General features: G+C 46.3%; 1 protein-coding gene and 2 long non-coding RNA genes across 8 annotated transcripts in view; 1 reads left to right on the plus strand and 2 right to left on the minus strand.

Annotated features, from left to right (window-relative positions):
* Positions 1 to 27,649, minus strand: part of LOC104146780 (uncharacterized) — a 54,329-nt gene that overhangs the window by 13,222 nt on the left and 13,458 nt on the right. The gene's annotated exons all lie outside the window — the stretch shown is intronic.
* On the minus strand, positions 494 to 13,808 carry LOC104146781 (uncharacterized). Of its 2 annotated transcripts, XR_011135593.1 has the most exons (4): positions 13,381 to 13,808; positions 11,016 to 11,777; positions 10,700 to 10,920; positions 494 to 9,902 (listed from the first exon to the last, which is right to left on the minus strand). It is a non-coding gene; the product is annotated as an uncharacterized lncRNA (long non-coding RNA). The 2 variants fall into 2 exon arrangements; XR_011135592.1 differs by having other exon boundaries at positions 10,700 to 11,777.
* Positions 10,775 to 27,508, plus strand: LOC138061647 (uncharacterized). Of its 2 annotated transcripts, none has more exons than XM_068914172.1 (5): positions 10,775 to 10,978; positions 17,086 to 17,258; positions 23,008 to 23,141; positions 23,832 to 23,978; positions 25,533 to 27,508. In XM_068914172.1, the coding sequence occupies exons 1-5, from the start codon at positions 10,836 to 10,838 to the stop codon at positions 25,812 to 25,814; spliced, it is 879 nt and encodes a 292-aa protein (XP_068770273.1). In that variant the 5' UTR covers positions 10,775 to 10,835; the 3' UTR covers positions 25,815 to 27,508. The 2 variants fall into 2 exon arrangements, with proteins under 2 accessions (XP_068770273.1, XP_068770272.1); XM_068914171.1 differs by having other exon boundaries at positions 10,836 to 10,978; positions 23,817 to 23,978.

The following is a 27,649-nucleotide window of genomic DNA, read 5'->3' on the forward strand; positions in this document are numbered from 1 at the left end:
AATATATGTTTGATGCATTATTCTGATACAAATACTGTCAGTTGCTATGGACAAGGAACACATGTGGGGCCATTTGGTGGTAATAGGAGCTGCTTTTATCTCCTCTTCCCTTTGACGGTGGCCACAATTACTGTGCTTTGAAATCTCTCCTTTTGCAGACAATTAGATGGAGAGAGGAATTCTCAGCAATTAGTCGCTCTAAACCACATATGAGCATAAAAAGAAGAATGGATACACCTTCTCGAGCTCACTGCAGTGGGACTGGGTAAGTGCAAACTCTCTTGCATTCATACTTTCTCCCCAGAGCCAGCACTACTAAGGATTTCTTTTTCTGCAGAGCTGAGTGCATGGTGCTGTAAAATGGGCACTTGAATGTTGTTCGTCTTCTCAGAGGTGCCATAAGGATGAAAACTGCAATGATCATAAAGCATCCCGAGGCTAGGCGGGCACTCAGTGCTCACTGCACACTCCATTATTGACCTTAATTCTGCTGGAAGATGGGTGTAAAAAGAAATAGATAAGTAATTATCCATCGTAACAGTGTATAGCACATGTCCGGGCAGAACCTTGGCGTACAGTGGCATTCTGCCCCCTCAGACTTATGCCCTTGGGTAGGATGATAATAACGAGCAACTCAGCTTGCCTACTTCAGAGGGAGGATAGGGCCATATTCAGACTCCCTGTGTTAGGTGTTTAGCTTGGACATCACATTAGCATCTTCCTGTTCACTTCTCACTACCGTAGATATTACAGTGAGTGTTTAAGATCCTGATCTTCTGAAGCCACAAAGCTCAGACTTGAACTTTCCCAAAGCTACAGGGTTAATCAAAGTTTCTGTAGCCACCTTTAGCTACAAGCAGAAGGAACAAATTGCAGCTTCTCTTTCTCTCTCATTTTCTCAGCTGCTGAAAGTCTGGGATATTTTCTCAGAGGCTTGCCTGCAAGCACTGGTGCTGAAGCTCCACGTCCCCAGCCAGGACAAGCACTAGAGCAGTGGGATTTTCCCCTCATGCTCACGCAACAGCCTAGTCTTGTGTGTGGCATACACGTTAGAGATTGCCTGTATCAGCAGGGACGAAGAAGTAGTGACCCATGTGGCCTTGCTGTGCTGTGCTCTCTACAACCCCTCCATCCACCAGGTTAACCACCTTGATTGCTCACAGCAGCAGTTCCAGAGAGATTTGTCCCAAGACAACCATCCAATTTGGATAGAAATGCAGAACGCGAGCCCTGCTAAATTGTCAACACTGAACACATGGTTTTGTCCCCTACTAGTTAGGAAAGAACGGAAGAAATTCAGCTCTAGTCTGCCCTCCCTGAAGCTGCCTAGTGTTTGGCTCAGGCTTCTGCATTACACTTACAATAGAAACCAGTTTTAGAAAAACGAATGTAAAAGAACTCCGATGCTTTTCTTTATTTCTTCCCTCTTTGAGACTTTCCTCAGATGAAATCTGTTGAATTCATGAGTCATAAGGTGGCCTTTTCAGGCACTAGAAGTATGTATTCTCCCTAGATCTGACAGTCTAGCTGGGACAGATTTTTACCAGCTCTTTCTGCTCCTGTTTCCCTTCAGCACACTATCGCTGATCTATATGTGCACCTAAGGCTAGGCTCATTGGCATCTTCACACAGGAGAAGGAGGAGGTCAGAATGTGTACACGCACACCGACCTGCTTGCTTCATATGACGTTCCTAATGATGGAAAAATGTGTAATTGCAGCCAATAATGACTGTCACCACAGTAAGAACACACAGGGTGGGAGAGATTCGAGCAGGTCCTCCTGAAATCTGTACATTACTAACTCCAGGAAAGAAGAGCCTTTCTGCAAGTGCCATTTACAATAGCCTAGCCAGGGAAGGCTCTTCCACATGCATTCAGGCTAAAACTGAACAGTGTCCTTGCTTTCATAACAGGAGATCTTAACTTCTCTGCGCTGTGTCTTGTAAGGAACAAGATCTTACAGGGCCTCATAGGAGGGTACTGAGGGGGCTGCAGCATCCTTTCGGCTCTGGTACCAGAGAAGGGGAAAGATGGACAGTGCCTGTGGCTAGTATGGGGCTCTGGAGATACTAAGAAGGAGCTGGAGGAACATAGACAGATCCTTATTAGGTTAAGGGAAATGGCAAAATGAAGCAAGACCCACCAACGGTGCCTCAGTTGCTCTTCTCTCTTTTTTCATTTTAATCTGTTTCCCGAATCAAGAGTGGGCAGTTGCCACCAGGTCTGTGGGTGTGTGGACACATCACCAGCCCATCCCACTGTGGATCTCCATCAATGACTGGGTGGCTGAGCAGCAGGACACACCCAGCCTGCTGTGTTTACTGTGATTAGTCACTCGCTTCCCAAACCCACTGGAAAAACACAGCTACAGGTCCTATGCCTTTTTGCCGCTACACTGATGTCAGAAGCCACAAGAAGAGAGTGGCCCAATTCTGAGGACACTTTCATTCTGCAGTAAACAGGGAGGGCGAGGCTAAAACAACGTCCCACAAACCCGCCTGGAAAACAAGTCCTAAGTGCCTTTTAACTCTCCACCTTTGCAGGCCCCCGAGTTCGTGTCATGGTTTGGCTCCTATAATGTCTTATTTGGCCTCAGTATAGTGTTTTCTGTCATATTTGGGATCTGAGAGGGAGGAGTGTTGGGACGAGACAGAAAACCAGCACACTAAACTCCTCCTCCCCCCACCCCGCTGACGTAAGAAAGTCTTGTGTTTGGCAGTACTCGGAAACAGCTGCTAGCATCCTCTGACATCCACCTCGGCCTTCACTGTGAGACCAAGAGGTGTTTGCCATGCTCACATGTCCCTGCAGGCATTTGCATCCTCCTGCTTGCTTTCTTCCATGAAGCCGCTTTGCATGCTCATCACAGAGCCCAGAGCCTTGCAGCACCCTCCTGTTGGAGCAGCCTTTCAGTGTGCACCCAACCTAGAGCGCTCTAATATCCCCAGCCGCAAACTTCCCTCCCTCCCCAAGTCTGTCATCCACTGCCTTCAGCCTCCAATTTTCACACCCATTCAAAGCTCTGCTTGTGCCAAAAGAGAGCTCATTACCAGCCCAACACATGCCTCCCCTTGGAAATGTTCCTAACACACAGCAGTAATGAATGGCCTGACCGTAGTCTTTTACAGATATATTTGGAATATTCCCCGCTTTCACACTCAGTAAAACCTAACACGGCCCACGTTTGACCTCTGGGTTACTGATTATTCAGTGCAAGGTCTAATAGGTACCGCATGTTCCATAAAGACATAAATGTCAAGGAGGGAGAAGAATGGCTTAGATTGGCCCAAGGCAGTGTAGCAACAAGACGTTGGGTGGAAATGAGCAAAAGGAGATTGCCTTGGCTCTCTATAAGTTGATGGACTCAGTTTCCCAAGAGACAGAACCTTTTGGGAGGTGTTCCTCAGAAAAGAGTGGGGAGGGTGGTTTGCAGAGAACAACTCTGAGCATGGTTAGGATGGACTGGTATTTACCTTCTGGAGCGTCATGCCACTATGGGAATAACATACAGCCAAAGTGCTCTGGGCAGATACAGACCTGCTGAACACAAAAAGAACAGAAGAGTGCTCTGTCCCTGCTCCATTACACTCAGGCTCAGTGTAGTTCTCTGAACCTGAGAAAAAACTTCTTCACTGTGAGCGTGACTGAGCATTGGAACAGGTTGCCCAGAGAGGTAGTGGAGTCTCCTTCCCTGGAGATTTTCAAAACCCGTCTGGATGTGATCCTGGGAAATATGCTCTAGGTGACCCTGCTTGAGCAGGGAGGTTGGACTAGATGATCTCCAGAGGTCCCTTCCAACCTAAACGATTCTGTGATTCTGTGATTCTGTAATGCAAATCACAGCTCAGCATGTGAGTGCTTACCTCCTCAGTGTGACTGTGTGTGGCAAACTCACCACGCAGAAACATGCACACCAGCAGGTAGTTGATGTGCTCTCTGGCCATGGTGGCTGTCCCTTTTAAAAGCAGAGGGTATTGGTCATCCAGCCAAAGAAGGTGTAGTTCTGTCACACATGATGGCATAGCTCCAGTTCTCGTCTCAGGATGGCTCTTTATTAATCAAAGTCAAAACACTGCAAAGCAGAACATTTCAAAGAAAGTTCTCCTCTCCTGGAAGGTGGTGACAGGATCTGAAAACTCCACAATCACTGTGTGGGACATCATTGAGCCAGGTACCAAACTCCTCTCCATCAGCCATGCACGCAGGAGAGAGGAGATAATACGCATGGTCCTCAACACCTCCTAGTAAAGCTTATTACTGCAGCAGGCAATGGGACCATCAAGGTTTGTGCTCTGACCCAGAGAGAGTTGGTGCTATAACCCCATATCAGCTCCAGGCTGGCTGTCACAAGGATTTTTCTACCCAGAGGCAGTTCTCCCTAGACTGAGTTTCCTTGCCCCTTGGCTCTCGCTGCGGACAATGAGTCACCTGCCTCTCTGAAAAGCATCTCTTCTTCTGATGCTTTCAGTTACATTTAGAGCTGTAGGTTCAGTTCTGATCCTCTTTACCCTCCTCACTGTTTGGGACTGGAGCAACATTTAGCATCTTTTTATCTGCCTTTCTCCTCCCACAGGCTTGGAAAACATCATACAAATATTGGGTTGGGTCAAACTAACCATGTTTGCTTTGGGACAGGTCTGGGCCGTTCACAGCGGTCACAGCTTGCACCAGCTGGAAGTGATGGAAGAAGCTGAAATCACAGCACTGGTCACACTGCACACCAAACCCTGCTGGCAGTGGGATGGAGCTGCCACATTGTCCTGAAAAACTTGCGTAAGCTTGGGTTGAGTGGGAGAGGACAAACCGGATGGAAACAGCTGCCTGCTAGACAGCAAAGGCTTTCCTGCGCTGCGCACCACAGCAGTGACACTCCTAGCTTTAGGGTACAAGACATATTTCTTAGCTACAGCTGCAGAAATGACCTTGCGGTGAGCTGGTTAGAAGTCCAGTTGAAGTCAGAGGCATGTAGTTGTCAAACCGGCAGAGAGGTGAATAAGTCATGCAGCGCTAAAAGCAAAGTTTTCCAGCAGAAAAGCACACTCTTCTCTAGCTGGTGCTTGAAATAACACTTGTCTCTGTTTATCAGCAAAGGCAGCATTTGTAACACACTTGCTCCACTCCTGAGCTCTGGGATACGTCTGCTTAACCAAACTTGGTTTAACTCTCTCTCTTGCTCTCACTCTGATTGTAGGACTTACAAGTCTCTCCAAAGCCCTCTTGGAAGGGGCGGTAGTTGCACCAAGAGGACATTTTGGCAGTAGATCATTGCCCTGCTCTTGGACTTCTTGCTACAGCCAATTTTGTTGGAGAAATTGTGGTCTGGAATACAGAATTGCATATCATCTACCTCGGAGAGCCTCAGCAGAAAGGGTATCATTTGCTTTAGGATGATTGATGGAGAGGTATTTATTAAATTGTAGGCCACGGGAGTTAATAGGCCTGTTTTGTGTGTTACATAGTTGAACAGGTTCCAAGTTACACATTCTTTTTTCCTCATAAAAAGCTTTCGTCTTTATTAGAGCCTTAACGCTAAATACGTCAGCATCTCAGCTGTTCTCCAACATTTTTCTATTTATCTTCCATATCATGGTTAACATAAGTGGTTGGGAATGGGCAGAGGCTGACGGGGGTGGTGTCTTTGTTGAAATAATACATCTTAAACTAGGTGCTTCACACAGAAAACTTTCATTCTCCTTCTGAGGTCATCTCAGAGTTCTGGGCAAACTCTGAGGGCTTCTTAAACACCATTTTAAGCATAATTAATGTTTGCAGAGTGCTTTGAAGATGAAAAGCAGCTGTACTATTATTATACTGGCAGGACTGTGCATATGAAAGCTGAAATATAAAATGTGGAAAACGGCAGTGTAAAATGTCACAGGCTCGCTGATCCGGCCCTCTGGGGGCAAGCTGAGTCTTGGCCTGCATGCCACTAATGTTAATGGGGCTTTTTGAGAGTAGATGGATTTATTCTGATGTTGGTTCTCTAGAAATCGACCTAAGCAGTCTAATAAAAGCATTTTAAAATGCATGTGTGAGTGGCTGCATATGCGTGTGTGTGGTGTGTGTGTGTGTGTGTGTGTGCATATGCATGTGTTTGCACATTATTTTTTTGTTTAAGAAATTCCGGGAGAAAGCTTGGTGCTCTCGATAGTCAATGTTTCTTGCTCTTTTCTTTCATCTTCACTAGTATCATGCACGGGCTGAGTTACCCTTTAAGAAAGTTTTGGGTACGTAGGCCTGGAGGTAGTCAGAGACAATAAAGGCTAGGCATGATCTGAATGCATTACTCATTGCCTGATTAGGTCACATCCTCCTGCGGGTAAATTGCTCTTCATCCAGCATTGCTCTAGAAACAGCATTTCAAAAGACCGAGCAATTCTTGTCAGCCGTTGGTGGTGGAGTTTGGTAATGCTGTTAAATCTGCTCCGTTCTTGTCTTCAGCAAGACGAAGTGAACACCCAGGCCTGGTGACCTGCAGAAATCCTGGCTCCACTGCAGTCTTTGGTAGTCTTCCTAGTAACTTCAGTGGGGGCCAGGGTCTTGACCCAGGAGTTCAGAGCACATCACTGAGACTATGGAGATACAAAGCTTTCAGCCTCACATCCTGGCCTCGTGTCCCAGCCGTTTCTCAGGTACGTTTCAGAAGGGTAAAGTTCTAGAGTACAAGTTTTCCTAGCTTGTTTGCAACCTGTTCTGTCTGAAATAACTACAGGAGTTTCTGGGCCTTGTAATCAGCAGCTTTTCCCAACATAAAACCAGGAATGTAGCTGACCCGCTGCTTTTTACTTTACGTATTTTTTTAATTCCTTCTGATTTTGAACGTGCAACATCATAGTCACTGAGTTGTAGATAAGGCCACTGAGAATAGCTCAAAAAAAGTTTAAGCCATTTACAGACACTGAAATGCTAGGTAAACAGAAAAGCTTTTAAACATTTTACAAGACCAGCTTTAAAAACAGGATATACAAACCCCTTATCTTGGGGAGCGTTTATCCCAGTGATCAGAGGTTCATTTCAACATCTCTGTCAGGGAAATAAAAGCCCTATAAAAATAAAAAACAAAGCACAAACATGAAGTTGAGCCCAGGAAAAATAAAGACAATTGCTGTGCTAAAAAGGGAGAAAACGTGGTAGTCAACGCACAGCCACACTGAGTGGGAGCGGATAATTTTAGCCAAGCACCAAATAAAAAAAAAAAAGAAAGGGGGGGGCCAGAGAGTTTATGGATGAAAATGGCAACCCACAGGACTGTCGTTGGACGTGGTGAGCCCCTGCATGCAACGAAACCCACGATGTGCTGATGAACTCCCTCTGCGGACTTCGGCGGGCGGGCGAAGCCCTGGCTCCTTCTGCACGAGGGACAACGCAAGTGCCGATTTCACTGGCGACCAGCTTCTCCCCGAAGTGGGAGATGCTAGGTTTCCCACGTGGGTTTTTCCTGCGAGCTGCAGCTCACTCCTGCCCCGAGCAGACCCAGCCGAGCGTGCACGCACCCAGCACGGACGCCGGGGAGCCGCAGCGCTTTGCGCCTCCTCCCCTGGGCCGCAGCGGGGTGAATTAGCGCCCCTTTGAAGGCTGCGCTCCAGTGCGACTGGAAACAACCCCCAGTCACACAAAAGGAATTTGGCCCTGGCGTTTTAACTGATGAAGGCACCGCTCCCCTTTCAAGGAAGAAGAAACCCTGCAATTGGGAGCTGGCGCAGAGCTGACGCATTCCTCGCCGGGGCGCGCCGAGAGCCTTCGGACAGGTGCTAAACACAGGCGCGCCAGCCTTAATACCTTGCCGTGCTTGCAACGAGCGGGCCGTTGCGCGAGGCAGCCTGGGCTGCTGCTCGCCGCGCAGACAAGAGGCATTTGTACCCCTCGGCGCTAAAAATAGGAGCGGGGGTGACAGCGTTAGCACAAAACACGGCCAACCACCACGGCGCAACCGCTCGACAAAGCACGTCGGGGGGCCGCGGGCAGCTGCGATGGGACGGGCTGGTCCTGCGCGGCACCGCGGCGCCGGCCGGTGACGGAGGGCGGCTCACACAGCAAACCCCATCCAGCAGCTCAGGCTGGGGAGCGAAAAAAAATTACCGGGGGAAATTTGGATGAGGAGAAATGGGTTTGTGGGGGGAGTGTGTGTGTGTGTGTGTGTGTGTGTGTGTTCTTTTTTTTTTAATGACTTCCAAGAAAACCGTGCCCGGAGGGGGTTGTTTGCAGCCTCCCGATGTTGCAACAGCCCTTTCTTTTGTACATTTTTGCTTCGCCACGAGAAGAAAGACAAAGTGGGAAGCTAATCAAAAGGTGGAGCTGGTTTGTCCTTCATCGCTGCAGCTGAGGCAGCTGACAAGGTAAATCACCGGCACTGCCGCTGGCAGCAGAGCTAATGCTAATAATTGCGACTGGGTGAAAGCGATATTAACAACACGAGGAATTTTGCTGTAAAGCACAGTTTTTGAAGCTGAAAAGATCCTTCAAAACTTCAGGATAAGGTTTCACAAAGGCAGCGTGCTCCCACCACCTCCCGCCTCAGCGCTGGCTGCACCAGCTGTGGGCTCCGTCCCTCGAGCTCGGCGTCCACCCTCAACCCTCTCTTGTTGCTTCAGGTATTGTCAGTGCCGTGGCTGAAACGGCAGTGTCCACCCCTGGTTTGGCAGCCACCCTCCCAAACCAGCCGGAAGACACCAGCGGAGCTATCTGCGTTTGGGCTGTTGCTGCTGACGGCCGTCACACGTGCCACAGGCACACCCCGACGCCTCGCACCCGGCCTGGCAGGCACAAAACGATCCAAGATACTGGGAAGCCTGCAGCGGCTCTTATTTCTGCCCCTGGAAATTTGCACTTCTGAGGCTCTTGCTTTCCCAGAGGCGGCCGCTTTGGGCAGGGGAAGGCCCCTTCTCACAGAGGGAGCTTCCTGAGGTGCCCACCATTTTGTGGCGACCACCATTTCCAGGCAGCGAGAATGGGAGCGGAAGGTTCCTGGGACAGGCTGGTTCCAGAAGGTTCCTCAGGCAACAGCTGCTGAGGCGGGGGCCATCGCGCCCTTGGCCAGCGGCGGAAAGGACGGGGCAGAGCAAGGCCGCGGCGTGGCGGAAGCCACAGGGAAAGCGCTTGGTTCCCCGCCGTGGAGGCTGCCGGCCCGCCAGCCGTCACCTGGGGAGGGCCCGGTAAGGCGCTATGCTCCGGACTGGTGTGGGACCACGGGCGCTCGTGTGACCAGCCCTGGGGAAAGCTGCGAGGCGACCGCTGCCGGCCACACGTCAGTGGCCCGCAGGCGGCATGTCTGCACAGCCCCGTCCCAAGCCCCGGCACAGAGAGACCCTCGACCCTCCGGCAGCGGAGAAGGGCACAGCAAGCACGCTGCTACTTTGGACCATTGTCTTGCAGGGCCTTCTGATTTTTGTCTACGGCCAATTTGTCTCAAGGACTCCCCTTCGCCCTCACAGATTTCTCAACTAGATCTCTGATACCTGCAGAACTGTGGTGGCAAAACGGACTGAAAATAATGTCCTACCCGCCTACTGCTGCGGTCCCAAGCCTTTGCTGAGCAGCCTTTTCTTTTTAATCCCCATAGGATGCAAGGGGTCTTGCAGACGCTCTTGGGTTGGGGACTGCTAACACACCTTTACACGGCTCTTGCTTCCACACCGTGGATGGGAAAGCGAAGCAGCGCGTGACGCAGTGCCTTACCCGCGGTCAGACAGGAGAGCCTTGTAAAGCGAGAGCTGAACGCTATTCACCAAGCAAGTTCCCTAGCCGCCCGGCAGGCCGTCTCCTCCACCGTCCCTTAATGCTTTCCGGGGACACTCCTCGTTATTTATGGTTTGTCATACTCCACTCATAAATACGCCTGCTACATTCGCTCTGCAACCCAAGCAGGCAAAAATTGCAGTGTTTCAGTCTCTGAAAGTGCTACCTGATTAAAACATATTAAAAAAAGAGTGATATAAAACTGCCTGTTGCACACAGAATCGAATAAAATTAGTTCAGCTCAGCCTCCTTCATCTTTCCTTATTGCAGACTCAGGTAACAAGGTCATTCACAATATAAATATTTAGTTTTAGGTGTATGTGAAAGCAAGTCATTAAGCCTTATAGGTTATGTAGAGCACTAGGAGAGCTCTGCTCAACACAGAGGGTGTGTGCTGTGGCACCAGTTCTGGCATACCCGTAACCACTACTTACACAACCCAGTGTGCTACGCGCTTTATCAAACAACTAAAACAGCAGCCTTCCACCAAGGGATATGTCATGATGAGTGAAAAGTATGAGCACAAATACTAGTAGGGGAAAGAAATGTAGACAGCCAGGAGCTAGGTTTCTGAACAACCCAATACCGCCGTGTGTCTCTGCGCCTGAGCAGTCCCAACTTGCATTCCATCTGTTCAACAGCTCTGGAGGGTCTAAACCACCCCTCCCCATGTGGCATAAAGCTGGATTCTGACAATCCAAATCTTGGAATTTTTCTGAGGTGGAGGCTGTTTTCTTGTGTTTTATATTGCTGGAAAATTATCATGATTATAAGTTGTTGTGATGCTAAACTACAAATAAATCTCTGTTAGAAAAGCCAGATGTAGAAACACTAGTCTTCATTAGTTTCATCCAGAGAAATGCATCTTCCTGGAGTAACCCTACTCTTTACCTGAACCCCACTGACCAGGGCTAAGCCCACTTGCTCTGTACTGTTGGGTGTAACAGGTCCCACATCACTTACCAATCACAGATGGGGAGAGGTAAGGTCCTGGCAACAGCTGAGCCTCTTTCTCCTATTTGCTTTGCCCAGGGACCTCTGGAGAAATCTCCGTTACTGGAGAGCCCGCAGCCCAACGGTGGTGAGTGTTGAGCACTTCATGTTTGGGTCACATTCAGTCATCTTCGGTGGTTCCTCAGAAAAAAACGCCAGACTGTGGACCTCAGATGGGAAGTTTGTGGGAACTTTTGGTGAGGAAAAGAGATGGGACTTGAAGAACCCTTCAGCGTTCACCCATGCTGGGTAAGTACCCAACCTTTTACATTCTGCTTAAAGTTACCTCTGAGACAAATGCTGTGTACAACCGTCCTTCTGCCTGTGGTCATCAGCCTCGTCTGAAATCACTGTTGACCCTACTCTGAGCAAAAGGAAGGACTGGAGATCTCCTGAGGTCCCTGCCAGTGTGTGTTATTCTGTAGTTTAATAAAGTAGCTCAGGTACTGGTGGCTGTGCAGCCACAACAGCACAACACGAGACGAACAACGCAGCTCCTCCAGGAGGGCTGATAGTCCATGCTGAGCTCCTTTTAGACTTATGTGGCCTGTGGCCTCATTTGGAGCTGGCTAGGGTGGCTCCACAAGATAGCCAAAAGTCTTCCCCTTCCCCTTCCAATGGGCACTGGCACAGAGGGTGAAGGGAGGTTTCTCCTCTGTTAGTGCACATCCAGCCACAGTCCTCCTCCTTCCCTGCTTACATGCTCAAGAGTCATAGTCAGCCATACAGGACTGCTGAGGGCCCAGGACAGCCACCAAGGGTTAACATGCAAAATCTCCTGTATAAAACAAGCTATTTAATGAGCATCTCTCCCCCAGGTAATGACCAGTAAAGAGAATATGCTCTCCTATGGTAATGCTTGTAACGTAATAGCCCACTGAGGAGAGAGCTGGTAGGTGAAGTGAGAAAAATCCTCTCTCCTCAGCTGGATCACAGTTTCAGCCAAGCTCATCTGCATTAATCTTACACTCATTAAAATCAGTTGTTGTGTCTCTAATGCAACCAGCGCTGCCAAGCTCACAAATTAAAAATTCATGAGCCAGTGTCCCTAAAAAAAAAAAAAAAAAACCCACTGTAAGATCATCTTAAACAGCATAGATTTTTAAAATCATAAAAAGTCTAGCTGTTCCTTTGTGCTTGAAGCTTTCAGTTTGCATTTTCATGAGGGACAGGAAAATGGAGATTTTTTTCTTTTCTTTTTTTTTTTTTTTTTAAACCCAAGCTTGTGACTCCGGAGGCTGGTGTTTCCAGGAGGTAGCCTCACAAATTGCACCATTTATGATAAAAAACAATGGAGTAAGCAACACAGCCTGTTTGGGAGCACGCTCACTTGGCTCCTTTCATGCTGCCTCAAAAGCAGTGCCATTGCTAAAGCGCCTGGCAAATAGTCCACTACCCTGACTCCAGGGCACACTGTCCCCTGGGTTTTAGTGAAGTTAGTGGTCTAGAAACACTCCACAGTATTTTTCCAGCCTTGCTCCAGGCTGGAATGGCTCTTGGCTGGCTGCTGGCCCCTCTGGAGCTATTAGAGCAGAATTAGACCCCTAGTAGAGACACAGAGCATGAGGTCCAGCATCGACCCAGCCAAGGCAGCACTGAGCAATGGGCTGGGCTGTGGGAAAAGCTAAGGCAGGGCATTGCAACAGGTCATGCTTTGGTTGCCCTCCAGGATCCCAAGTAACTCTCATGACACCTCTGTGCCCCTTGCTCACCTTGTCTAGATTCCCAAGACCCATGCAGTTATTTTTGCCCCGAAGCCCACAATGGGCAACAAGGACTTTCGTCTCCAGTGAGTTCTCCACGAGTTAACCCTTTAAAAAGTGTGCTTGTGCATGCAGAGCAGCATCCAGGAGGAAGAGGCAAGTTAACAGTAAAAGTAAATAACTACTTTTTAATTGTTTAAGCGTGAGCAACAAACTAGACATGATTTCTAAAATGCTCCTAATTAAGGTCACTGATGACAATAGCTAGAGAGCTGAGACAAAGACAATAAACACCATTTATTTGAAGCAGATGGGAACTCTGAAAGGGCTGTCCAATATTTTGAAAACGATCTGGGATTTTTGTCAATAGCCAGAACTGTAAACAATGTTTCACAGAGTGCCAGAGACCTCCCAGTCCGTGAAAGGTCTCCAATTGCCTTAGCTGGCTGAGGTCGGAGCAATTATGCTATGCTGTCTGTGTCTCTTTTCACAAATGCTGTTGTTTTCTCTCAGAAAAAGGCACCATGTTTACAGAGTAAAGTTAAAGTATGAAAAATACCAAGCCATACCAGTGCAAAACCAACCCTGTGAAAAGGTTAGGTTTAGCTCCTCCAGAGCCAAGCAGAATTTGTTTCCTGAAGCAGCAGGAAGATAAAAAAAAAAAAAAAAAGATCAGTTGTTAGTGAGCATTACCTAACGTAACTACAATTACTTTTAGAAGGCATTTATTTCCTTCATGGTTTGGATAAATATCCGTTTCCTTTTGAGGTTATGAATCAAATATTAACTAACCTGCTGGAAAAAAAACCTACAGATATTAATGTTTTACAAAGAATCTGCCAGCTGAAGGAAAAAAGAGGAAGACGGTTAATTGGCAATTTTCAAAAAAGGCCTTATTCTGTTTGAAAGGAGCAATGAGCAAAGAATATACCCACTGGATATACTTACAAGGAATGTCAGTCTGTGGTTTGGTAGCAGGAAAAGGAAACTGTGATCTTAGCCTGTCTCTAGAACTTCAGTGTGGAGAAGAGCTTTGAGTTAAAAATTAATCAGTGTTTTTCAGCTGGCAGCTATGGCACTCACACCTTTTATAACTATCACCTCTGATCAGGGCAGAATCATCTGGTGTCTGAACAAAGGCCTCTGCAAATGTAGAAACATTCTCCCCAGGAAACCGGCACACACCCTGGCAGAGCTACTGGTAGAATGAAGCAGTTATTTCTTCTACAGACACTGATGCAGCAACTGTTTTTTCTTCTGCGTTCCCTCTCAGATGTTAAAACTACAAGCCAGATGCTTCTTTTAGCACAAGCAATAAAAAATCCAAGGCGACCTTCAGGAAATTGGCAGAATAGCCAGAAGATGCTCTGGCTATCACATACTCACATAAATGAGACCAGACCTTGGCCCGCTCACTCTCCATGTTCCCTCTGTCCTGGTCCGGAACCTGCTGAACTAACTCTGGATTCGATGGACTACTACTAAAGCAACAGCAACCCATGGAAACCGTTCAGGCTTAGCTCTGCAAAAGCCTAAGTAACAGAGAGAGAGAAATACTTCCATCAAGATGACTATTTTCCAAGCAAGAATGCCAAAACAAGATATGACACCAAAATTGGACAGCAACAAGAAATTAATTTATTGGTGGCACTAATACAAAACCAGCGAGATCATCATTCCGTCACCTTTCTAGTATGCTGGTCTAAGACTACTTGGTTGAACCTCTTCTCCCTACAGAACTAGGAAGCTTCCAAATGACATAAATCAGAAGTCTGGACTCATTATTTTGCAAAGTGAGACACAGCTTTACATACTCACAGAGGCAAGACGCTTAGTGAAGCACAGAATACCCTCTATTGCATGCAGTCAACTTCCTTTGTCATGCCTAGTGCTCCACCTCTGCATCCCCAAATCTTTAACAGCTCTGAGTTCTTTTAAAAAAAAAAAAAAAGTTGCATATACAGTCAGCCAGTTTCTGCCTCTGCTGACCATTTTTAGCTTTTTTCTCCCCTCAGCATATTCCCCAGTTCTCTACCCACACATGCCCGCACTACAAACAAACTACCTTAAAAAAATGGAAGGATATCTAAAAAAAACAATAAACCAGGGCCTCATTAAGTTCCAGGAATATAAACTGGCTTAAGAAACCACAGACAACTTCTTTTATGGTTTTTAATGTATTTTTTAGTGGCTTACAATCTTCTGTTTTAAAAAAAGTCATGAATTTGCTCCCCTTTCACCCTCTTCAGCTTTCTCCCTCCTCAGCTACGTTCAGAAAACATTTCTCTCCAGCCTTGTTTAGCTAGCATTTCAGGGCAGAGCAAATGTGCGTGCACATGGGAGGCAGGGATGATGAGTCGATTAGGCACCTCATAAAAAAATGATTTAAAAGCTCTCTTTCTGACTGAGAGCATTATGAAAGCCAGGGTAGTAACAGAACCAGAGAGACCAACCTGGTCCAGCTTGTCCAGGGCCTCCCTTGCAGATAAAGAACCATTTCCTACAATAAAAGTGCTCTCATCTTGCATTAAATGTTCCATATGATAAGGCATCTGCCACTTAACTTGAAAGACACTATCACAGTCTGATAAATCACGTTGTGAGAAAGACTATTGTGCTATCACCAATACTCTTCTAACTATATCCCCTCCCCACTCCGTATGCTCCTGCTCATCACCATGCCTTGCAGGGCTCACATATTATAGCTGATTCACTCATCCCCAAAATAGTCAGCCAAGCTAAGCTCTTTGCTCTTCAACTGAACTTGCTGGCCTTGCTGTCACCTCTTCTGTTGTTCCCCTCATTCCTGCTTCATCTGTCAGAGGCACCCAGAACTGAGTGTGGTGTTCTAGGCATAGCGTTGCCAAGGCCTTTGAGCCTCTAAAGGAAAGCCCTAGAGATGCACCATTTATCAATCAGACAGCAGCTACCACTGCCTTTTTCCATGTCTGCATTAAATTGGAGGGTGCGGATGTGAGAAACGGTGCCTATTCAGTCTCCTTGCAGATGGTCAAACCACAAAGTACTCAAGTGAAGCCGCACACATCCTTCCAACCTCACTGCCTTGGCTAAGGCCCAAACCACCCACCGGTGGAGTCACATACTCCGTGCCAGCACCAGCCTCTGAGCAGAGGAACTCAGCCTGCCCCTTCTGATGGCTGGGTAAGAGAAATCTTGGACCTGAATTTGTTCAGTGCCCTGGGAACAGAGAAAAGAAGAGATCATGTCACAAACTATCAGACTTTCAGAAATGAACTTGCTTCTAACATAAGCAGCTCAACTCAGTGACCTTCAGTGGTGTTATGGCTGCCTATGCATTTCAGTGCATTTAACCCAAGGACCAAGTTTCTTCCTTTTCAGGAGAAAAATGAGCGGCCGTACATTTGTCTGATCTATTCTATTTACTGTGCAGAATCTCCAGGAGCAGCTTTGGGCCAAAGTGGATATTAAATGGAGAGAACCAAATGGTTCAAGACCATTTGCTCACAAAGACTCCCTCAGTAAAATTTACCTCTTCTCTCAGCATTAGAAACTCCTGAAAGTTCATCTAGTTAAAGGACCACAAAGCACGTGCACGTTGCTGGAGCAAGCACTTTTGCTCTGCCCTAGCCTGACCATAAGGTCTAGGGGAACAGCAGGTAGGACATTGCCACTGGCCTTACAGCTGGGATCTAAAGTGTCTTTGCAATACAAAGTGAAAGGATTCTTCCTCTGGCACAAATCAAGATTTTAATGAACTAAAAATCATATACAAAGTCTAGTATTTAAACTAGTGTGAGATCAAAGTGAGATTCAGTAAAACAAATTCTGCTGCTTTATCACTTACCATGTTTGAAAATAACTACAGCTAATCACTATCCATCTCAAGCAATAAGTCTCTTTTACTTCTGAGCCTCCTGAGCCGCAGCACTCGTCTGTACCCGTTTGTGCCTGTTCTGTAGCCTTTGCTCATACTGCAACTGTCCTGGCAACACATCAAAATACAGCCATTTCCAATATATGCACTGCAATTTGAGACACTTCGATATTCCAGGTTTGATTTTGATGTCATGGAACTGATCAGGTTTAGGAGAGAAAAGGGAACAAAATGTCATGAGCTTCAGCACACTAGAACAACGGTAAATTCAAGTAGAACACAACACACTGGAAAATTCGTAATACTGAAGAACAATTTCATATTAAAAAGAAGAGCCGCATTTTTAAAATGTCACTCTAAAACTAGCTGTTTCATAACCAATGACCCTGCAGGATGCAAATGAGCTGGAAAGGTATCATGGAAGCATGCAAAGACATTTCTGGGCCTGCATCAAACCCTCTGTAAAGCCTGGCTACCAGGCACATCAGACAGCTGCACTCACCAGTAACTACTGATGCCAGTGGCTGACTGGACTGGGACCAGGGCTGGTTAATCTGTGCTGATCATACTCTAGAATAACAGAAATCACAGTGGAGAAGGCGGCCATAAGATCACAGTTTGTTTCCGTCTACAACTTCTACATACTTCTCACAAGGGAGCCAGTGACTTCCTTTATAGAGCAGACTATTTGGGTGCACAAGGAGGGTCCCTGTTTAACTTTCTCTGACTAAGTAGGTGGCTTGGTATACTTAACAACACATTATTCAGTCTTTCCCCCCACCCCCCCTTTTCATCAGGGAGCCTTGGGGAGATCAGAAGGAAGTCAGGAAAGAAAGGAGTGCGACCAGACAGCAAGTGGTGGCTGATGGGCTGCTCCTCAGTCCAGGGGAGCTCCGAATCCCAGAGGGAAAGCAAATCCATGGGGCCAGTGCCAATGCCAGTAAAATGGAGCCAGAAGAGCACCATCAGGGTAAGGATTTATCAGCCAGCTCAGACTAATACGTACACTTTCCACTGCTCCTGGAGGAGTCTGTCTTTCACGGACCAGCACAGTCTAGCTCACGGGAGTGCTGGCCCAGATTATACCACCTGCATTTCTAACCGCTTGGTGGAGTTAGTGCATCCCAAAGTAATCTAACACAGGGCAATGATATTGCCCTTGGATCTGTCCTTTTTAGCCATGAAAATAAGTTAATGTTGGTGTAATTAGAGAGTGACCATTATTTGCCATCAAGCTTCATGAAAAATGTGAGGAAAGATGTATGTATTTTAATTAAGTTCCAGGGGGAAAAATTGTACCTGGCTAGACTGCAAAGAGATGAACTCATTACTTCATCCGTGTCTCAGTCTGCTGCTGATTTCCTTCTGCAATAGCATGATCAGTCTAGGTTTCAGTCAGTGATTTTAAAAAGCAAATAATCATTCTGAAAGAGCCAGGCCAGCATTTTATAATTGCTAAGGCTCTGAAGTGGAAGTCTTCATAGAGCCACATTTCTGGTGAGACTGATGGGCAACTGTTTGAAATCTTTGAAATCTGAAGGGAAGTGTTCCCCAAATCAGGGCATCAGGAGGGGACCCAGATGGAGCTGCTGATTGTTCTAACAGTCAGATGGCTTTTTACAGCTGCCAGACTTTTCCATAGATTGCACAGGTCTGACTTATTGCTAAGAAACAGCCTGGGCCAGAGCTGTCCTTTTTGTCTCAGGAATGCACAGCTGCAAAAGTGCGGTCTCTGTTCATTTTGTGGAACGTGGCTCCAGGAATATGAATTTGAATCTAAGCCATTAAGGCCACAACGTAAACAGGGTCACGTTCATAATCATGCTAAGTAACAACGAATGTGGGATGTGCAGGTGTGTGGTGCTGATACCCTTTGGGTATGCAGAAAAAAGAAACGTAACAACAATCATCCTCTATCTGAACAGCAGGAAAAAAAACCCCAAACCTCTAATTCTATCCAGAAATTTTCTAGGGAGAAAAGAAAGAAACAGCAATCATAATCAGCCTCCTCTCCCCAGACAGTCAGCTGAGCAACCTTCCACAATGGAAAACAGTTTCTTCTTTTCTCAAACAAATAGATCCCCCTGTGAAAGTCACTGTTCCTCTACAGAGAGTCAGATAGCACGTCTGTAGGCCTTTTAAAGACTAAATAATCTGTTTGCCATTATTGCTTCTTGTATGATTAGACCAGAGCAGGTAGATCTCATGCTTAAAGAGGCTAGTTGATAGTCCCAGGGGTCAGGAACGAAATCCCATGTACCCCCTCAATGGCCAGCCACAGCCAGCCAGATGCACTGACATCCCTCTCCAGCCAAACATTTCCACATACGTTTAATCCCCACGGAAGTCAGTGAAACTTAAGTATGTCCTTAAAGTTAAGCACCTCATTAAGTGTTTTGCCAAACAGAGAGTCTTGTGGAGTGAGCCACAAAGGTGGCCGAGGTAATGCATTTTGCTTCACAGTGTGGGGTGCGCTGTGGCACGCACATGATGAGTTACTCAGCTGACAGGCAGGAATTGTGCTCAGTTCGGCAGTGGGACTGTACCTTTATCTTTATAGTTAAGCAAATGCATTGCTGAATTGGGATCTCATTTCCTTCCCTCTGCAGTTTTAGATGCCAGCCCTGCCCAAGATGGGACAATGGCTGGCAGTGATACACTCTGAGCCAGAAAGTCATACATATCATAAAGAGATGATAAAATTGGGCAATATCTAATCACTGCCAGTGACGTGGTCTTTGTAGTCAGGGAATTGAACTGGTCCCTAGAAAATCAAGCTGCAAAACTGCAGCTCTGAGAGATGCTGGCCTGCCAAAGCTTTGGAGGTTCAGCTTTGCCTAGCCTGGACATCGGCTACCAGAGTTTCCTGTCCTGCTGGGAACAGCTTGGCTTCAAAACCTAGTGGGCTTACCACAAACCCTCTATGCAAGAACATGTTTGTTAAAACACTCATTCACACTGCAGCCACGATGCTGGCCAGAAGAACATATATTAGGCTTTTTGTCAAACAAGATCCATTCCAGCTGTCTGGGAGGACAGCAAAATCTGCCATTGCACTGCTTTGAAGGGTTTACAGTTTGCTGCAGCACTTTATGTCTGCAGTTGTTTCCACAAATAAGTCCAAGAGAGCTTGCGAACAGGAAGGAATTAGGCACTTATGCAAAGACCATTAAAGTCAAGGGGAATCTTTCCATTGACTTGAGTGTGCTTGGCTCCTGGCCCTAGATATTAGGCTCTGTAGTGTGGGTTAGAGCAGGAAATTGGAGCAGGACTTTGCAAGTTTTCTCAGCATTTGCAGACTCAGTGTGACTTTAGCACAGGAGTTCTCTGTGCCCAAGTTTCCCTGCATTTAAATGAATGTGTGCAGGCAGCACTGAAAGAGCGACTGCTCTTTCTGGATGCAAGGCTCTAATTTACGGTCTTTCTGGTCAGCCTATGCACCTCCTCCGCCCTGCCGAGGGTAGGTAGAGCTAAGATCCCTAACAGGTGGAATACTCCATTCCTACAGGCAACACGATTTCTTTATGGGTCCTGACAGGTCTGTCTGTGATACACGACCTATATATGACATGTCAGTCTGAGATGTAAAAATATCTCAAACCAAAAACTGCAGCAGGTCTGAAAAGCTTGTTAATCTAAAGTTCAAATTCACATCGGGGATGAATGTCTACTGGGATCTTCGCAGCATTCACTGACTTCTCTTCTGCCTATTTGGTTACGGCCTACCATTTTGCCCAGGAATTTACTGTGTCTTGATGAAGTACAGGAGCATAAACCAAAATGACAAAAGATGTGAGTTGCCTCCATTTTCACATAGAGAAAAAGATCTAATGTGCGCTGCTCAGGACTTAACCTCTGGAAACTGGTACCGTTTGAGGAGTGTCTTCCCAGGCACCCAAAACTGCAAGCACATAAATCACAGGGCACTGCTGGAAACTTCAAGATCTTGTAAAATACTATAGTTAAGATCTTAACTTCCTACTATTAGGAACAGCAATGTTTCTCTGGGCTCACAATAAGACAGCTTGTCAGAAGAGTTTACTAAAGTGCTATGTCAGTTCTGGATACAAGTGCCTGTGAATCGGGCATGGGAGGCATTGGCATGAGGGTGCTGGACTTAAAATATGTAGGTTCATTTTCTGCCTCAACCATATAGTCTCGGCTTTGTTCAACACCATCACTTAACTATCTTCTCTGAAGATAGTTAAGTAAAAGCAGGGAGCGTATTTCTCCACTCCACACAGACTTGGATAGTAAAATCCTTTAGAAGCCGTGGAGCGCTCGCTTACCGTGGGAGAGGCTGTATCGATACTCGAGTGAGAATGAACTGAGGAAGTTTTAACTTGATGCTGGCCCAAAGCCAGCGAGCTCTGCCAGTGCTACGTGCATGGAAGCCAGAAGTTGCTCCGCCCAGTGAGGGAAAGCTGTGCTCTGATGGCGATACACTACCATAGGTTTTGCAAGAGCCAGCATCCAGCGGTGAGAGAAGGCACCCTTCCCACGCACAGTGCTGCTCAGTACAGCTGACTCCTCGTGGGCAGCACGTGCTTGGGAAAGGAACAAGCCTTTAACAAATGAGTTGTTTAACTCATGGGCTTAGGGAAAACCTTTGCCTCCTTGCAGACGCTTATTGCTTGGGCTGGGTTTAGAAAGACAGAGGTGACCAAGCCCCAATTCAGCCTTCAATGGGGAGTACAGAAAGAAAAGATTACATTTACTGCAAGAAACATGATCCCAAGGAGGGGAGAGGGGGAGGGCAGGGAAAGGAAACGTATCCTAGCGCCAGGGGTGACTCAAACAACACTGCATAGTCGAACTCGGTCAGAGTCACAAAGCCAGACAGGAGAGAAACATCTGGGAACAGGTTGTTTTTGACAGCTGCAACCTCAGTTCCCGTTTTCATATCAGAGATAGGCTTTGAGCAGCAAGTATCTCTTTTCTAAGATGACATAGCCAGCAATTTGACTTGGCAGGAAGGTGCCATTCCAAAGGTCACCTCTGCAGAGTGATGGTTTCTAGGTTTCTGTCCTCTGCAGGAGCATCTCCTCTGCAGGAGCATCCCCCTGCCAAGCCAGTCCTCCACACATCTCTGTTAGCCTAGAGGGAGATGCTGTCATCCCATCCTGGGAAGTCAGGTGTGGCTTTTTGTTTTAAGAGGGATGTAGCTTTGGAAATGAGCTTTGCTACCACCTGCTGTGAGTTCACTGGTTTAGTGGAACAAATTGCCAAATTTGACAGGAACTAGGGTCTCATTAGTGTGACTGAGACTTTGGCAGAGTGAAGGCTTCTCGGCTTCCATTTATAGGAAGTGTTGAGAGAGGCCATGGCAAGAGTTCAAGGCAGGGCGGTGTGCACCATTGCATTATGAAGTCTAGACAGCGCTGGATCTCAGCAAGCCTGAAGAATGCCTTTTCCCTGCCCTTGCATATCGTTTAAAATGTAGCAGCATTCCCCAACCAGGAATGAAATGGGAAAATATTTAATTCTCTTGTTCAAACAGATTCTTTTGCATAATTATCTACCTCAAAAAATTCCACCTTCAAAGCTCTGCCTGAAAGATCAGAGGCTACCAACATTTCTGCACACATGCCAGTACAAATTCTATAATTTGACCAAATGCCTCTACTGAAGTCACCTGGCTATGCTCACCCCTGCTGCTAGGCTTTTCTGGGGAAGAAAGTGGGGGTGGGGGGGAAAAATTAAACCGCTTAAAATCATGTTTGTATTCTGACCTGGAATGGAAAAGGTATCTTTGAAGGAGTGCTGGTCAATTCTTGAAACATCTGCTCTAAACAGTTTTATCCCTCCCTTTCCCTCAATCTGAGGTGACTGGAGAGAGCTGCAACTCAGAAACCCACCCGCCTGAGGCTTCACTATCTGTATGCATCTCCAAGCAATGCTCCCTCCTCCATTAAAAGACATCTAGTTGAAAAGTTTCCAAGCAGCTGTGCTTACTGATATCTGCAGCCAGCTTCAAAGAGACCAGAGGACATTTTGAACCTACACCAAAAAATAAAACAGAAGGAGCTTTAATTTAGCAGCAGATTTCTATAGGGCCTTAACTGTCAAATGAACTTTTCACGAGCTGAGGGACAACTTGTGCTTAGATAGCATTTCAGCAGCTTCTGAAATACAAACCCCAGGCAAAGCTGGGGGCAGCTGGGCCAGCAACTTCCCAGCCCTGTCACCAGACAGGAGACATGGCATCTGGCCAACACCTTCCCGCCTTTACCTGTTCAAATTGCAGCAGGGTCCAGTGGAAATGAATCAATTATTCAACAGTAATTCAGAGGAAAAATGGGATCAAATGATGATCTTTTTGAATTTGCCAGGCTGTCCTTGACTGTACACCCAGCACATACGCTCTTTTCTTAAGTGGATTGTTAAGCACATTGAATCAGTATTAGCACATGCCAGATGCTGGGGAATCATTTCCCACCTATGGCAATTATGAGGATGTCCCAGAAGTCAATAAGGCAACTGGGAAGATGAGCATCTGGTGATGGTTGTCAGGCCCTGACACAGTTAGTGAGATAAATCTCTGTAATAGAGAGGTGTGATTTTTTTTTGTGTGTGTTTGAATCATATGTCATTTAGCACTAGTTACACGCAACTTCTCTTCCTTTCAGGGGTTCTCTCTTAAAGGAATTCAGCAGGACACTCCTTCCTCCTGAGGGATGCTGATCTGTGCTGCTCATGACCATGTTCTTTCTCTGCAGAGACTCAGGTACCAACAGCTGATCCCCCCGCTGAGTCAGCATCGCCCAGCGAGGCTTATTCAGAAGGTACCGTGCAAAGCCATCTGGCCCCTTCACAGCTGTTAGACAGCACCTCTAATCAGAGAAATCACGAGGTGAGTTGGTGAGATCACCTTCCTCTCTCTCACCTTGTCCACTCCATGCTCCCTACCAAGGGCAAAACCTCACAGCTAGAGATAAAAGAATCGGTCACAAGCTCAGAGTCATTAAAAGATGTATTAAGTGCTAAAGCAGTGAAGGTTGCTTCTTTTATAAATGAGCCAAAAAATAATAATCATACACAGGGAACATTCTGTGGATTATGCAATAGCAATCCAACCTATTGCAAACACAAGAGCAAACACATGGTTGAACAGCATTTTGAAAAAGACTTAATGGATGGTTCCTAGAAGCAATGACAAGCAAATGTTATTCTTGTGCAAGGCAGCAGAGCTGAGCTATACTTAATAGAGGAAAGACGATAAACGTGATCTCCAAAGGTGTCTCTGCTTATATATTCTTTGGTACAGCTTTATGTCAGAAATGCCAGTGTAACTATGAGGAAGTTTTTCTGGGTCGGATGGCAATTCAGAGATTCATTGGTTTTGAGATCAGAACCAGTCATTAAAAAAATCTAATATTACCTGCTCTCTACCACAAGTCATAATGTTTCATCCAGTAACAGAACAGGGTCAGCGGTTTGATAAGTAACATGCCATCCTTTGCCAAGAGACAAAGAACTGCTTAGCCTGAGCAGTTCTGAGCATCAGAGACCCCTTTTCCCCACAAAGGCTGTTCTTTGCCAGAGCTTTCTCAGACAGCATGTGGAAGATGAGTTGACTGAAAGAAGAGCAAGAAGAAAAGTCCATGAGCAAGTGTTTGGGACCAATAGTGCTAGCAAATGCCACCCGTTTGGGACCATCTGCTCACCTTTCAAGGCCTTGGCAATCACGGTGAGTGTCCTCCCAGTCTCCTAACCTTCCCTGTCCTGCTGAAACTCATCCTGCCAGGAAGATTTGTAATAGACTTTCAGACTCTGCTGCTCAGTAGCGCCCAGAAAACCTGTTCTTTCTTTTCATTCCATTTTACTTTGAGCCTTTCCTAAAGCAGACCATTTTCTCCATTTAATTTCCTACAAAGACCTGAAAAGAAACATGACCAGCATTTGTTATAACAGCAGTGGCCATTTAAAAAATATTGAGCGGACCCAAAGTCATATAATAGCCTTACTTACGGTGTCACGTACAACGTTAACATTGAAATAATTTCAAAAATCATTTTTTATGTTAATTTTTGCTCATCATTTACTTTTGGTAAGATTAAAATGCTCAGCATCAGTTTCAGATTTTCAGGACTGTGGGCTCAACTTGCAGAGGATGCCTGGAAGAGAGGGGGATATTTTTTCCTAGAGAAAAACACTGCTTATTTGAAACATTTTAAGGGCTATTAAACCATCATTCTGGATCCTGGCTTGTGTGAATGCCAAAGCTAAAAAATATATATATTTGGAGTCAAATTCGCCTTATTCCTGTCAAGAAGCTGCTGCTTTTCTTCCTAAACTCTTGTATAACTTTGATCATTTCTATGTTTGAAATCTGCCTGTCTTATTCTATATGCAATACCCGGGTTAATGAGTTCCCGTTCTATCACTTGGGCTCTTTGACAATACAATATTACAACTATATTAACTACGTGAAATACACTTTTAATGTCCCCATTACGTTTTGATGTATGAATTTAATTACTTAGGATAATATTTAGAACATACACAATGTTTGATTTTTAAAGTACAGTGTAAATATTTAACCAATTAATGCACAAAGTACCACTGCAGGGAACACAGTTAAATTATTTTGGTACCGTTTGTCAGAAAATACCTCTGTGCCAGAGCTTTCCTAAGTGACTGGTGTGAAGGCTTGTCAGCATTACCAGCTACAAGGCAGAGCAGAGGAACGTACTCAACTGAGGGAGCTAGCCTGCGTCTCAGAAGCAAACTGACTGCAAAAGCCCAGCGCTCAGCGTGGCCAGGTCATCCTGCTCCTCCCGGGAGCCCTCACAGCTCAGCTAAACCAGACCATTTCAACTGGTTTAGGTAGCTCTACATTATTTAATAAAATACAGTGTTAACATTGCCCAAGACCACAGAGTGAACCCGCGGTGGAGCGTTTTGCTCTACCGAGGTGTGCGCGCAGGAAGGAAGGGGAAGAGCGTGTGTTTGCCTGGCTGCATGCCTCTAGAAAATTCGTCCACCCTGATGCCTCTGGGTATGTGTCCATGACGTGCTGAACAACAGGAAATCATTTGACTTGTATCAGACCAAATCCAGAGATTATCAAGCCTGCAACTAGCTATAATTAGAAATCCGCTCCATCATTGCACCCTCAGGCAGGATCCATTACACACCCACACACATTCATGTGCTAAAATGACGGATGTTACAGAAAGGCGCGCGATACCGATCTCTTCGGGGGGTGGCCTGTGTGTTCACCCCAATCTCTGTTTCCTAGGATGTGCAGAAGCTCACTTCTCCTCAAGACTCACCTGTGACTTCCCAGATGCTGAACAAGGAAACAGTTTGCGCCACTGAGTCAGACATAAGGTCGTTACAACTAACCTTCCCCAGACTGAACAGGGAACCCGCAGAAACATCTAGTCTGAAGGAGAAGCAGCAACCAGCAGGCCAGACTAAAACATCCTGGCTTCCCCCGTTGGTTAATCCTGCAAAAGCCAGCCTCTCTCCTAGTAGACAGGCCAAAAGATGCCAGCTTCCTTCCCTGCTCCCAGAGTAGCCCTCCCTGCCCAGGCAGAGCAGGTGCTGAGAGCACCAGCAGCCTCTCGGCCAGACCTTGGTTTTCCAGAGGTTGATCCTGGCCTGCCGCGCTGACTCATTGGTCTCAGGCCTAAATTCATCGTGGATGTGCATATATAGCTATTTTTAAAGGTGTCCTTCTGTACTTTGGTTTGAAAACTGTAGCTTTTCTGTCTTTAATAATAAAAGATAACCTACTGGTGTGAGATCCTGTGATGAGCAAAAGTGAATTGATTTGCCAGCCTCCCACTCTGGCCAGCCTCAGCCCATCCTCTCAGCCATCATTCGAATACCAATCCGCTCCTGAGAACTTGGATGTGGCCAAACCCAGTGCTATTTTTGCATTGCTAATGCCCCTCGGAGCCTGTGCCAGCTCTCAGAATAGCATCCAGAATATAATGGGGCAAGTTCAGTCCAGACAAAGAAAGATTCAGTTGTTACTTGATTTTCAAGGAGATTTTGCACTTGTAGTTCCCCACTAGTTACGATGCATTTTGAAAGCTCCCTGCTTAATTATGTCTCCAGGTAAAGCTAACCATTGCCATATGAGCAAAAAACCCCAGGCTTGTGAGATCTTGATATGTAGCGATCTAGTAAAATCACAGCAACCTCAACTATAATTAGTACCCTGTAATCTGCATGTCATGAATAACGATGTAATCCAGCAATAGCTGCAATCACTGCACACATAAATTTGCTCTCTGTGTTGAAAAAAATGGTGGGGGAAGATGGACAGCAATTGAGAGCTGTGCAGATATTCAGTAATTTCCAACCTTTTCCAGCCTCCTGTGGAGGCTTTCACAACAAATATAACAAAAAAGAGCACAGGCTTGCCTCTCCGAGCTACCTGTTACAGACCCTTGAGCGTGCCCCTTCGGCCTCAGTGTGAGTTGAGGCCTGAGAAGAAAGGTGAGTAATTGAAAAAGACTTTGAGCACAATTAAACTGAAGTTTTTTCTCCTGCTGTTCTTTCAGTCATTTGGTTCACAGATGTTTTTAACAGCTATCAAAGCATGAAAGTCTGAGCCAACAGGGCACCTAACACCAAGGTCAAAGGGAAAACTTGCTATCTTGATCGCAACTTGGACACATGGACTAAAAGTCTGTGTTTTGTGCACTGAAAAATTACTGACAAAATGTAATTTGGAAACTTTGAAAGGGAAGTCCTTCTGGAGAGGCACCATCCAACGAAAGCAATACAGTGCCGGGGGTGAGGGGGTCAGGAGGTGAGCAGATACCTCTTGTATGCTGCCAGGTCTACTACAAAAGGTTATTACTTCCAGCTATTCATCACATCTTTTCACATCAGCTGGTTTCTGCTCTGTTCTTATTTCAGACAAAAAAAAATGCTAGGTTAGCTCTACAGCAAGGCTCAATTCTTTAAAACGTTTACTGCAAGCTGTAGCTTCACTTGCCTGATGCAGGAGCGCTACCAGGAGCGGATCTGCCAGGAGACCAGACACTAACACCTGGCTGCAGGGCAATGCCGAGAGGCTGACTCCAGGCTGGAGGCCATAACTCTTCCACCCTGTGGACGATGTATCTGTTCACATCTGTAAGGCCCTGAGCTATGATTCCCATAAGGCAGGTACCGATTAACTCTGGACCTATCCAAAAAGAAACTTTCCCATGTTCTCAGAGATACAGTTCAGCAAAGCCCAAGCTGTTCTACAGAAAACATAGGCCTCCTACAACTGTAATTCCTACCCCTCCCTTCCCCCCCCCAAAAAAAAAATCATGCCTACAGAAGCCTCCTGACTGGTGCTAACATGTCCCACACAGACTGGCACCCCCAGCATGCATCTGCTTTTTTTTT

The sequence above is a fragment of the Struthio camelus genome, chromosome 19, assembly GCF_040807025.1.
Source record: "Struthio camelus isolate bStrCam1 chromosome 19, bStrCam1.hap1, whole genome shotgun sequence".
NCBI lineage: Eukaryota > Metazoa > Chordata > Aves > Struthioniformes > Struthionidae > Struthio > Struthio camelus.

Coding starts and splice junctions, on each gene's coding strand:
- LOC138061647 (XM_068914171.1), top strand. CDS start 10,836: ATGTTTGGGTCACATTCAGTCATCTTCGGTGGTTCCTCAGAAAAAAAC. Junction 10,979..17,085: donor TCAGCGTTCACCCATGCTGG/GTAAGTACCCAA, acceptor CCTTTTCATCAG/GGAGCCTTGGGGAGATCAGA. Junction 23,979..25,532: donor TCAAGGCCTTGGCAATCACG/GTGAGTGTCCTC, acceptor TCTGTTTCCTAG/GATGTGCAGAAGCTCACTTC.